General features: G+C 41.3%; 1 protein-coding gene across 1 annotated transcript; it reads right to left on the reverse strand.

Annotated features, from left to right (window-relative positions):
* Positions 1-2739: 2739 nt before the first annotated feature.
* jade3 (jade family PHD finger 3) lies at positions 2740-10719 on the reverse strand. Its single transcript, XM_084722624.1, has 10 exons — positions 10663-10719; positions 10468-10550; positions 9549-9706; positions 9275-9465; positions 8863-9074; positions 8410-8577; positions 8195-8311; positions 6124-6582; positions 4024-4141; positions 2740-3856 (listed from the first exon to the last, which is right to left on the reverse strand). Exons 1-10 carry the CDS (start codon positions 10709-10711, stop codon positions 3048-3050), a joined length of 2364 nt encoding a protein of 787 aa, XP_084578750.1. The 5' UTR covers positions 10712-10719; the 3' UTR covers positions 2740-3047.
* Between the last annotated feature and the right edge of the window lie 2929 nt (positions 10720-13648).

Here is a 13648-nt window from a genome sequence, read left to right on the forward strand (position 1 = left end):
GGCTGTGGTGTGAAAAGTTTTGCACAGCAAACATTTGACTAAATTGCAAGAATGTGACTTTACAGCTGCTTGCAGATAATAGATGCACTTTCATATTGGAGGGTTTTGTACCATTGCCTATTATCTTCACAAAGAACACAACTATTCATTTAAAAAATTTATTTAAAAATGCACTTTCCAAAGTAGGAACATAACGTGGCATGTGAAAATGCATATGAATGTCCCTAATGTTTCAGTGAAAAATTAATGTTTCTGAATTTGCACCTGTTTTTGCAATTCACAACCCACTTCAGTCACAGCAGTCTGTTGTTGGAACAACATAATGAAAAGAAGGCCAAAAGAACAAAAATGTATTTAGGCAGTTTTCATTCACACAGCAGGGATGTAGTGTACAGTTAAGTACAATAATGTACTATCTTTGTGATTAGTCCTTGCTGACCAGTAACCACTTTGTAAATACTCCACCCCTCTACACACAGAGCTGCAACTTATTTTTATAGTCGATTAATCGGTCAATTATTTTCTTGATTGATTAAGGTGATGTCCTCAAATGTCGTTTTGCCCACAACTAAAAAAATAATCAGTTTACTATCATAGAGGAATAAAGAAACCATAAATTATTCACATTTAGGAAAGAAGAGTCAGAGACTTGATTTTTTTCTTTAAAAAGAAAAAAATTCTCAAACTGATTACTCGATTATCAAAATAGTTGGTGATTAATTTAATAATCAATTAACCCTTGCAGCTCTAATAGGGTGTAAAGTGTGTTTGTAAAATTATTGCAGTGATGAGGAGGCTGCCATGTTTCTACAGTAGCCCAGAACAGACAAACCACACACTAGGTCTAGAGTGTTTTTTGCAGCTAGTGTAGGTTGACTTGCACACTTGGAAGGGGAGGGTGACACAGGTTGGTTGCAAGGAATACTGGTGACAAAAGCACTGAAAGTTGACACCAAATGCTTAGCCAGATTATTTATTCTGATATCCTTCTATCCAATAATCATTGATATCCTCATTTTATTGAATTTACGTTTGTATTAAGACACCATTAAACACTGATGTGTTTGAGAAATTTGGCCCTTTTTTTAAAATACAAAATAAAGCTTTTTGTGGTAAAAAAAAAAAAAAAAAAAAAAGTTCATACTTCACAAAGTAACATGATTAAAAGTACTGAATTGGCATTTGTATATAAAAAAATCAAACAATATTCAGCCCTACCAAAAACCAAACACACCAGGTCTTTTATTATCAAAAAGTGACACAAGTAACAGATAAGACTGCAAATATGCCAAGATCCCAGGGTGATTTCCAGATGAGTCTGTAATAATGAAGGCTAATCATGTGACCAGTAATAAAGGCAATGGATTACATATCTGTACTCAGGCTTTGCTTTTATACATCCAGGTTCAAAGACATGAGCGAAGAACACATCAGGGAATGTAATTATACTGTCTTACACACTTTTTCCCCATTGGGAGACAAGAACATGATGCTTTTCATCCTTTAATCTAACCAGGACTAATAGTGTGAAACTGCATTCCTACACACAAAAGGCATTTGTGTTCCTAAAAACAACTCCACTACTTGACAAATATAAAAGGTCACCAAATCAGTTTACTGCCTGTGGGGAGCAGATTAACTGTGACAGACAGTGTGCAAGAAACAGGTGCAGGAGACACGAGAATTCACTAAAAAATCATTTCATCTGGCATCTCGGCTTTAATTTCTCTGATTCAGTTCAATTGACTTAAGTGGAATGTGCGTGATTCAGTTAACATTATTTACATCCCAATTTCAACATCTTATTAACAGCAGTTTTAGTCAGCGGCAAATTGAACCTGTGTGTGGAGGAGCAGGAGTGCATAAAAAGATAGTTCAGATTATTTGATGTGGGGTTGTATGAAGTAGTCAGTGTATTACCTACAGCAGACCACAGTCAGTACACCCCCAGTTTGAAGAAGCAGAGAGGAGTACCAGCACGAAAGCTAAGCAATGTGCTGCTGTGGACAGGGTCAGCAACAAAACCTATTTTAGCCACATAAATAAAAGCTCCACCGTCATCAGTTGCACACTATATTTTGAATACTTTACCTTGCCGCCAGACAGCCTTTTCCAACAGGAAACCACTGTTACACAAGCAAAATATCACTCTCTAAACCAACCAAACTCCATAGGCGAAATCAGTAATTTTATCTGGCAGAACACAGGAGTTGCTGGTCTGCCGCTGCCTCGATCTTGCCATCTGTTGATCTGTCTATGTTATTGTGGGACTCCTGTGTTTTAAATGGATAGTTTGATTCACTGAAGTCATGCAACAACACAAACAAACAAACAAACAAACGCAGAGGCAGCCGTAGACCAGTAACTAGTACCGTGTTCTGCACGTTAAAAAATTACTGATTTCACCTGTGGAGTTTGGTTGGTTTGGAGAGAGCCATATTTGGCTTATATATCAGTGGTTTCTCATCAGAAAAGGCCGTCTGAAAGGCATTCTGTAGAGCAGTGAACATACTCTGAATATAATATAATATGCACACTTATACAGACACATTTTTCAGTGGATCTTTTTGAAGTGGTTAAAATACCTTATGTTGCAGACCCTGTCTACTGCAGTACATTGCTTAGCATCTGTGCTGGTGTCCCTCTCTGCTTCACTTAACTTGCGGGCATATTAACCAGCATCTACTGAAGGTATTGGCCCTGACTGTCAATAAATGCCTCATACAACCCCACATCAAATAATCTGAACTATTCTTTTAATACAAAGTTGAGTACACAATATAATGCAAGCCCAATGAAAGGCAACCATGATAATCTCAGAAGACTGACAGATCTGTTCCTCTTAACCTAACACAAAGCTACGTTTCTTTATGAAACCCACAGGTTGATGTTCTTGACAACCCTTCATGCATCTTCTGCTCTGTGTTTGCTGGGGATCTTGGGTCTGGTCCCTGATGGAGGAGATGTGTTCACAGAGATGGCCTGGCACTTGGGAAGAAGGTCAGGAGACAACGGTGGCGGCAGTGAGCAGAGTGAACAAACAGCCGTCACCTTTGCATGGGGTGTCTAGAGCCCAGCGACTGTTTCCCACGATTGACCCCTTTCCTTGGAGCGTCCGGCTGAGGCAGCCCAACCTGCCGCCTGTGCTTCCCTTTGGCCTCGGGCTCTGAGTCACTGAGCTCCAGGTCGGGACAGTATCCGTCGCTGTCCTGGTACGATTTTTTCACTTTGTGTTCAGATGCGGGTTTAGCCCACAGCTTGTCCTTGGCTGAGCCCTTTCGGGACAGTTTGTCAGAGGCCCGCAGGTCCTCTGTGGTCCGTACCAAATTAATGGTCGCCTCTTTGAAGGACCTGCCAAAGTGCTCCATGGCAGACTTGCGAAAGCTGCTCTTGTCCAAAGCCTGATTTGAGGCGTCCTGGTCAGTGGGTGTCTGGCAGGAACTGTCCTTCTGAGCAACAAACTTCTCGAAGAGGCCGTTAGACTTAGCCCCGCACGCTCGGTCTTGGTCCAGTTTGCCGTTGCCGTTGGAGGAGTGGCCGTGGAGTGCGGCATGCAGAGCTAAAGGTTTGCCTGTGGGTTTGACAGGCGGCACCAAGCTGCTCGAGGAAGACAGCCGCCCATTGGAGCGCTCGTCTTTCCGACTACGTCCATGCAGCTGAGGCTTCCCTTGACCCAGCCCTTCTCCTGCATGTTCAGCAACATTGCCGCTATTGTCCGGGCAGAGCGGCCCATTTCCAGTTTTGGAACTAGAACTTCCATTTCCAAGACTGGAAGACTTGGGCATTTTCAGCTTCAGGGTTATCCTTGGAGGAGGACGAAACAGCATGCTGTCCACTGGGTACGAAGAGGGAAGGCCTGTCGACAAAGAAAGATGTTCAAGACTCAGCTCTGATTCACATACAACAACTAAATATGAAGAAAAAATGCAAGAATATTACTGGAATCAATGTTTTTTTTAATCCTAAAACATTGTCTTGTCATATAATAATGACTGGCAAGCTGAAGCACAGCAGATGGCTCACCAGCAGAGAGCTCCTGGTTCACCAGCTTCACATGTAAGTTGAACATCTGCTCCTGGGCTTTACTCTGCAGCAGCTTCAACTTCTCCCGCCGACTCACCATGTAACACAAGTTCCTCACCTGCACAACGCAGAAATATAAAGACAACAAATCAAACACCGTCCAGTACAAACAACCATGACACCACACGTGTAAAGATCTTTTCTGCTCTTTGCAGTTCTTAGACTTCAAGACAGGCATAGTTGCAGTTAAAAAAATATTACTAAACTGGAGTTTCCATTGTCCCCATGTATCAAAAGGTGATCCAATGAAATGGTTTCAAGGGCTGATGGGACAGGAACTACTTGGTGAGACCTAACCATACAGCTTAACAGCCCTGCTGCTATTTTGTATGATGTTATAATGTGTGCAAACCCTGCCTTATCCTGTAGTGACAGATATTCTGACAATCATCCACCCATGTGTGTGTTTTTTATTTTGACTTGGGTTCTTTATCTTTCATGCTCTTGACTTTCCTGGAGGAAGGGACAGTCTCCCTCCCCTTCGGTTAATATTGTTGTGGATTAGCATCTTTGGACTAATTCTAGGAGCTCCGAATCCCCGTCTATTTTTTTGGTTACTTTATGTTAATGGTATTGGGTGCTTTACGTCTATCGTGTGTGTGTGTGTGTGTGTGTGTGTGTGTATGTTTTATTGTGAAAAAGTTGAAATAAAATAATCAAAAAAGGTGTTTGCAAATTGTGATTTGTGATTTTGGGCTATATAAATAAAATCTGACTTGACGTTCAAACTGATAACAATAAACCAAATCATTTGGGGTTTTGGACTGTTGGTCCAACAAAACTAGTGTTTAAAAGATGTCACATCAGGCTTTTTTCACTATCTTCTGCCATTTGTAATAGTCAAAATAATTGATTCTCAGTATTTACAGCCATAGATGAAACCCTCATGCCTCACCTCTGAAGTCAGAGGCTTGATTACAGCCTTGTTAGTTTTTACCTCCATTTTTCTTGACTTGACTCTGAATTGCGATTTTCAAGTTCTGCCACAAATTCTTCACTGCCTGGACCAGGACAGTAACACTGTTGTTTTAAAGCCACTTTGTGTGTTGCTGTTTTTTTCTAAGTGGCAGTTCTCTTGCAGACTGCAGCAAATTTTCCTCCAGGATGTCTCCCAACTTTTGTATCCATTTTATCTCTACTTTCATACGTCCTCCAGGGCCTGCTGCAGAATTTTTATGCTGTTGTACACAGATTGATTTGTAGAGGTCTGATTTAAAACAGCAATTACAAAAAACACAAAAAATGTGTCACTGTAAGTCAGCTCAGGAAATTCATTTCCTGACACAAACCTAGAATTAAGAAAAAATGAAAATCATAGTTTAATCTGGAGTTTCTTTTGTTGACACTGCAGGCAAATCAGATCTTTAAGACCGACTGTCCCTGCTGTTATTTTCAAGTTAACAGATCGGATTTGTGTGGCCAAACATCACCAATACATAACATCTCTCTGGATAAATTGCCTCAGCCTGGTGGGTTCCTTCCAGCTTTGTCTGTACAGAAGTCTCCCCCCAAACTGCCAACAGACAGTTTATTTCATCGTCCTGTCAGTCCTCTGTACTGCTAGCTGCAGCGTGGATTCTTCTCCACTGTTCTGACGCACAACAATTTGATGCTGTTGTGACTTCTGTTGCAAGTGACGCAGAAGACACTTTGAAATTTGATTTGAGTGGCCAAAGCTTCCGGGTGGAAATGCGCCTGCAGAAATCCAACTGGACTCACATTTCAAACCGCCTCCAAAAGTGGTTTGGATCCTGTTTGTGAAAATCGTACTTCATGTGTTTTTCTTTGCCATCCAGACTTTCAAAATTCAACCTGGATACAATCTGGTTATGCAAAAATGGATTTGAGCTGGCAGTGTAGTATTTATGTCTATGCTAATGGGATCATAGAGGAATTTTGAGATGGTTAATAATAAAACATGAAATATGTGATTATGTGCTATACTCAAATACTCCTTCTAAAGAAAGCCCATTAAGGAATATTAAAGGAACTAAATTAAGAATCACTGCTGTGTTTAAAAAAAAACAAAAAAACACCCACCCTCTCCAAATCCTGCCGCAGGTGCATGAACATCCGCATGCGTGTGTGGATGCTGTCCTCCTGGGGCTGCAGCACCAGGTTCTCCTCCTCCTCTTTAGGGGGCAGCAGAGCTTTGTTAAAGTGAGCTTTCCTCTTCAGCTTCCAGTACTGGTAGATGAAGTCCGCCAGGTGCTCTGACAGCCCGAGGCTCTGGGCCAGCTCCTCCGGCTGGATTAGCGTGTAGAAGTCCTCCTCCAGCTCCTGCAGTCTCTGTGCCCGCTGGCCCACCTTCTCCGCCTCGGCAGGGGGTTTCGAGCGAGCTGGGCTCAGGCCGGCCTCCCCAGTTTTAGACTTGCTGTGCTTGAGGCAGTAAGACTTGAACTTGACTTCATCCCCTTCATCCAGGATGGTCTTCATCTCCAGGCTGTGCTCAAAGGCACAGGTCACATGGAAAGGAGTGGTGCAGTTCTTTACCGAGCACTGTGAGGCAGGGAGGGGGGCAGGTTATTATGTTTACTTGGATTCTAACACAGTTACTGGGAATAACAAGATTATGGTTTGGGCAGCATTTATGAATTTACATATTTTGCAGGAACCCAATTCCTCCAGTAACTTCATTACTGGATTATTGTCTGGATGGTTGTGGGATGATCCTAAGAAATTATCTTAGTAACACAGACTAAAAGAAGGACAATGAGGTTTGACTTTTTGGGATATATACTTGCAAAAAATCTGATAAAAATACTGATTCCGCTATCATCACTATATGCTAAATCTGAAGCTACAGCTAGAAAACTGTTAGCTTAGTTTAGCACAAATACTGGCAAGAACTAGCCTGGCTCTGTCCAAGGGTAGCAAAAAAGCTCAATAATTAACATTTTGTTATATTGTGTTTATTAATCTAAAGATGCACTGATTGATTGGAGAGGGACCAGAACCATTGTCTTCAGCTTGATTAGTCATAACCAGTGATCAGCTGATCGGTGCCAGATATATTAGATTCTGTGCATGGCACAATGGCTCAGGTCACGCAGACAGTGAAACAGAAAGTAACATCACAGCTATATTCAACAGCACTGGTCACAGCCACACTCACTAGCATGGTGTTGGTGTGAAGAGGAGTTACAAAGCCTTAGAACAGGGTCAAGAGAAGAGTCAGGGAAAGAAGAGAGGGACAAATAGAGAAGACATGAGTAGAGAAGGCAACAAAATGTGAGAGCAGTCAGGAGAAGAGAAGAGGGGAGAAGGAAAGTTTGAAAAAGGAGAGAGAGAGAGAGAGAGAGAGAGAGAGAGAGAGAGAGAGAGAGAGAGAGAGAGAGAGAGAAAAGAGAGAGAAAAGAGAGAGAAAAGACGAGGGCTGGCAGCAACCTGGAGCTCTTTTTGAGAAAATGTAAGAAAAAGTTTCTTGAAAGTCCATGTTTTAACATGAATAGTGTTTGTGTTAGTGTATGCCATCAATTACAGTTAAAAATATGGAAAATTAGAACTGGCCAAAATCTGAATAAGCAGGTCAGGCTTAAAAAAAACAAACATCTGAATTGGCTTCAAATTGTAATCAGTGCATCTCTATAAATTTATCTCTACAAAACCCAAAAGCCAATGTAGTTTCACAGGGAGGTCATGTGCTGGACTATTTCTTGGCTGGGTGCAGTCACTTCCTGAAGTCTTGATAAGAGCCCCTGTTTCCAGTCTTTATGCCAAGCTAACTAACTAGCTGTTAGCTGTAGCATACAGAGAGGAGGGTGGTATCAATCTTGTCATCTAACTCTGTGTTAAGCATATTTTCCAAAATCTCAAACTATTAGTGTAGGAAAAGTTGCAAACATGACTTTTTCTCCAACCATCACTGCCTGCTGAGATGTTATTGACACAAAAGAACCATCCACATGTGTTTGGCATGTATATGTTGAGCTAGTCATGCCCTTCTGTTCCACTAGAACAGCATGAAGTTTTTACATCGAGGGTTGGCCTCAGAAGATTTTCAAATTTCAACCTGGGCTCTGGCATTCATAAGTTTGAGAATATCTGCTCTACTGTATACTGATAGCAAATTATTTTTCACTGCAAAACACACACACACTTCCACACTCACCTGGATACATGCGCCTGTCTTGAGTTTACACAGACTGCAGATGAGAGACCAGCGGCTGGGGGGGATGTGGGAGACTTTGGTGATGGGCTCCATCCGCTCAGGACAAGCGATGCTCACCTAGAGAAGAAGAACAGGTGCAGCATAATGACAGGTTACGCTACACTTCCTGTAGAATAATATAAAGAGAAAAGCAGATGATCTGAGTGTTTATTTACCTCTGGTATCCACAGCGCACAGCTTACATGAGCCCACTTGGTGCCCGCGCGTGTGGCCTTCATTGCACCGCCCTTCTTAGGACACAGAAGGCACTGAGGGTCGATGCCGAGGACACACGTCCTGCACAGCCAGTTTCCAACAGGCACTTTGACGATGCCATAACAGGCCTGTGGGGAGAACAGCGGGTTAGAACGTTTGGTGAGCGGAGTGGACACAAGGGCTGCAAATAACGATTAATCCCAATTATTGTCACAATTAATCGTCAGTAAGATATCAAAAGAAACTGTGAAGTTTGCAACTAATTTTCCTTAGAATGACACTGCAGCCCCAGCTGTCACTTGTAACTGAGAAGTGCCTTTAGAGCATCAAAATCAGAACTGATATATTGTCTATTATCTAACTAATCAATGAATCAGCATGTTGCCTGTATGATGAGCTGTACTCGTGTTTACCTGGTGCACACAGATGTTGCACTTGTCACAGAACACCATGTCGTTGCCCTCTTCGCTGTCGGGGGAGCGGCACACATCGCAAATGACATCCTCGTCATATTCAATCCCCAGGCCTTCCACAGTCTCGATGGCATGGTTCATGTTGTCATGGCACTGCCTCTCCAGGGTCTCCATGGCGCGCTCCATTGTCAGCTCGTCTATGGGCTCCTCTCCTGGAAGACAAACAAGAACAAAACCCCACGCGGTCAGAGAAACCCCAGCAGACTGGTGGGACATCATGAGTCTAAATCTTAATGCTCTTATTTCAAGCTCAGAGAGACAGATGTCCGTGTTCCACAGTGAGTTTCTGTCCAAAAAAACAGCACTATGCAAGTGTAACGGTGCATTATGCCATCATGATCTTATCCCTCACCCATGCGGTCGAGCTCTCTGTTGAGCGTGTGTAGCCAGTAAAGGTCCACCTCATCCAGATCATAGCGACACATGGCCTCCGCCAGCTCTCTGATGTTGACATAACCTGGTTCTGTTGAGTCCTGGCTCGAGCACTGGATGTACTTTCTCTGGTGGGAGTAAAGCACCTCCTTGGACTTCTCCACCATAACTCTGGACACAGAAGACAAATCAGTCAGCATAATAGCACATTTAGACTGTTTAGTCAATAGCAGGACCTCTGGGAAATCCGTTACCTGACTGACGGCTCTGGGATGTTGTCTGGACTCGCCAGCACCTGGACTCCCTTCTCCCACTCCTGCTTCCAAGTGTCCGCCAGCAGGTAGTAGTCCTCTGGGGACACATGGTGGGAGTCAGGCAGTTTCATGGCACTGATCAGGTCTTTTCTGAACACCTGTGGGAGAGGCCACAGCACTCAGCAATCAGTCACACACACAAACACACTGGTGCTCATGTTTAGAGGGATAGTTCGGATTATTATTAGTCTGGATGGCGATCAGCACAGGCCCAGGTTGGTATTCAGAATATTTCAAACACTTCACCTCACTGTCAGACAGTGTTTTCCAGCAGGACACCTTTCCCCAAATGAACCAGGCTCCATGGCAGAAACCAGTAATTTTACCCTGCAGAACACAGGAGTTACTGGTCTCCTGCTGCCTCAATTGGTTAGTTAATTTGTTTTATTGTGTGACTTTGGTGAATCCAATGTACCCCTCTAAAACACTGAAGTCACACAATACCACAATCAAACTAACAGATCGAGGTAGTGGTAGACCTGACACTCCTGTGTTCTGCAAGGTAAAATGACTGATTTCTCCTATGGAGTTTTGTTGGCTTGGAGAGAGCGATACTGGGCTTATATAGCAGCGTTTTCCCATCAGTGAAAGCTGTCTGACGGCAAAGTTAAGTGATGAAAATATTCTAAACGTAGCTTACAATTAAACTTTTTTGGTAGGTGGGCCATTTTAAGTGGTTAAATAACATTGCTTAGCTTCCTTCCTGGTTGTCCTCTCAGTTTCTCCAATCTGGAGGCATGTCGACTGCCATCCACTGTAGCTAATACACTGACTAAGTACCACACACAACCCCACATCAAATGATCCAAACTATCCCTTTAATGCAGCGCAGAGCCTGACGGCCACAACAGGAACTTACTTCAGCCGGTTTCTTCTGGTTGGAGGCGGGGGTTCCAGGTTTGCTGCCATACTTGTTGGAGGAGCAAAAGGAGGTAGAGGGACCTGAAGAAAGACGAAAGATGTGAATAAAAGAGCAGCAAAATAAATAAATAAATAAATAAATAAATAAAAGAGTCCCGTTTAGGTTAAGGGGTCCTTTCAACAGATGACTCACTCTCATTGTCTGAACTGTCGCTGCTGCTTGAGGACCTGAGACGTTTCATCCTGTTACATCCTATACAAGACAAGAGAACAGACATTAAAACATCAAAAACTGTACAGGGAAAAAAAACAGTATGGGATTGTTGAGACTGATACCAAAACAGATCTTAGGAGGGAAAAAACCATGGATTACCAATATGGTGACTCATACTGTGAATTTTTGAGCCGGAATGAAAACAGACCTCTTCTATGTGTGACTATGCAAAGGTACTAAGAAGGCTGATTTCTTAAAGAAATAACTTTATTACAGAATATTTAAGTTACAGATTTTTACTTTTTATTTTCTCTATAAAGGAATACTGAGAAAATAAGGAATAAATAAAAACAGCTAAATAAACTTCAGTTCTGGATGTTCACTATGAGTCAATTGCCGAGCATTTAAATAAAAAATTAATTTGAAAAAAAAAAAAAAAAAAATCCAAATCAGCCCTGTCTGAATTATATATTCTGCAAAAAAAGTGCATATCGGAAAGATATACACTGATATCAATATCTATATATATCTGTGATAGACCAATATCAGGCCATATTGGCTGAAATGTGTTTTAATCACTGGACCAGATGACCTATAAACCAACAGCGTGCACACACAGGAAACAGTTACTCACCATAAATTTCAAGTTGAAAAGCATGCTAGTAGATTCCTCTGATAAAACCGTAACCACTTAATTTCGTTCCTGAAAATAAGAAATGTATGTCAACTCAACAAGAAAAATATGTAGGTGTAAAAGAAAAAGTTGTTGAAGGTGAAAAAGATAAACTTGCATACTTAGGTCTGCATTTACTAAATATTAGCCTACGGTTTGGCTGGAAAACTTACTGTGACCTGAATATATTCACCTACTAATAAAATCAAATCATAGCATTTAGCAGATAGATTCACAGTTAGCATTATTGCAAAAATAAGGTCATAGATTTTAGATTTTATAGCATTTATTTTGATGATGCTTACAGTTTTAAGTGAATGAAAACAGAGCAGACAGACAGTGTGGGCTCACAGTGTGTTCCTTTAGCCTACTGAACCACTGGGACCACTCATTAAAAGGTTTCTAAATACTGAGTGACTCAAACCCACAGAAGCCCCAAATACAGTACGCTGTTTCAACAGACAGGACATGCCTCACATTCCCCATGAGGACAGGAGGGGTAGGAGGGGGCATGAAGCCAAGTCCACTCCATACCATAGTATAAGTAAAATACACTGATGCCAACTGCTGAGAAAATCATAGAAGCAGTTTGTTAGAGGTTACAATATATATATACAGTGTAAGGCTACAGTCATAATTCAGTCTGATCACAGTGACTCCTCAATAAATCATAGCTGACACATAATCAAACTGTCTCAAACAACTGGACCGTCATCGGGAGTCATTCCAGGGAGGTTCTTGACTAAAACCTGCTATTTTTAAGATAAAGCCTTTCAACACAAACACGCCACAGCAGTGTGTGTGCACCTCCACAGCAACGCCCGCAGCAGCCTGACATCTGCTAGTGACATGAGTGTCCCCATCCCTGAATGCAGCAAACTTTGTGTGTTCAGTAACTCGACACTGATAAATAAACACGGGATTAATGATGAGTGAGACCTGTGCTGCAATTCTGAGAGGATCAAGAAAAAACAGACACAACACAGAACCAGATGAACATAACTGAGAATAAACATCCAGATACATATAATGTTACCAGAGCTGCAACAATTAATGAATTAATTGTCAGCTTCAATGTACTCTACTGCTGTAGATGTTTAATGTTGTAATAATTTTAACTGTTTTATATACTGTTGGGTAGTTTAATCTACAGCAAAGCATCATATTCTACTGGGTCATCCTGTGTTTACAATAATTGCGAACTGATATCATAATTTACAGAAAATGTGTATATTAAGATATATCCGTTGTATATCGTGGAGGCTGTCGTGATATACCAGTATTGACAATAACTGTGATATTGATACTAATAATACACATACAATATCGTGCAAATAATACTGCTCCTCTTAAATCCATCCCATTTCTTTTGTTTATCAGTTCAGCTGGTCGGTTATGTGTAATTGCAGTTTTTGTACACTTCTGTAAAGTTACGATTACAGACTCTTTCTCCATTTCTTTTGGCCTCGAAAATCGTGTTGTGAAAATCTTATATCTTGACACCCCTAACTGTGGAATTGCCAAACAATATAGATATTACTTATCAACGATATCGTCCAGTCCTACTATCAAGTAGTTTGTGTCAGACAGCTGCATTTAAAATCAACAGTGGTGCTGGGGACAGAAAATAGGCCCTGCAAGACCACAGCAAATTGTGTCATAACTTTACTCCAGCCATACTAATATTGTTATCGCTATATTCACCACTGGACTGGTTACACTGGCGTCATTACTGCATTTATCTATTAATACTGTGCAGTCAAACCAACCTATACTGTATTTATAATACTTGCATTTTAACATACTTATCCCCCATCTTAAGTATTATTGCCGTTTTATTATGTGTACCACTGTTGTATTTTTTTTTTTTTTTGTTTACATTTCACGCCTCTTATTTCTGTTTTCTCTATATTATTGCATATAGTAGCATAACGCACTTTCTTTTTTTACATACTTACGATTTCTGTTTGCATTCTCATTCATTCTCTGATTAATATAGTACAGTTTGGGAGCAGGGACCTCAAACTAGTCCTCACTAAAGGAAAAAGACATTTTAATGTCCCCTGTTGTCTCAACACATACATATACAGTATGAAACACTTACTGTAAATAAAGATAACTTATAAATGTCAAATTAATAGACTGTTAAGAGCACGGATATGACATCACACTGTAGGGAAACCTCTGATATGAGTTTCTGATTAACAGGAAACAACGACGAAACCGCTTTGTTTACATGTCTTTATTTATATTAAATGTACTTACGTCTGTGTTTTCACTATCATTAGACTG

Source organism: Lutjanus erythropterus, chromosome 7, assembly GCF_056507025.1.
Source record: "Lutjanus erythropterus isolate fLutEry1 chromosome 7, fLutEry1.hap2, whole genome shotgun sequence".
Taxonomy (NCBI): Eukaryota; Metazoa; Chordata; class Actinopteri; order Lutjaniformes; family Lutjanidae; genus Lutjanus; species Lutjanus erythropterus.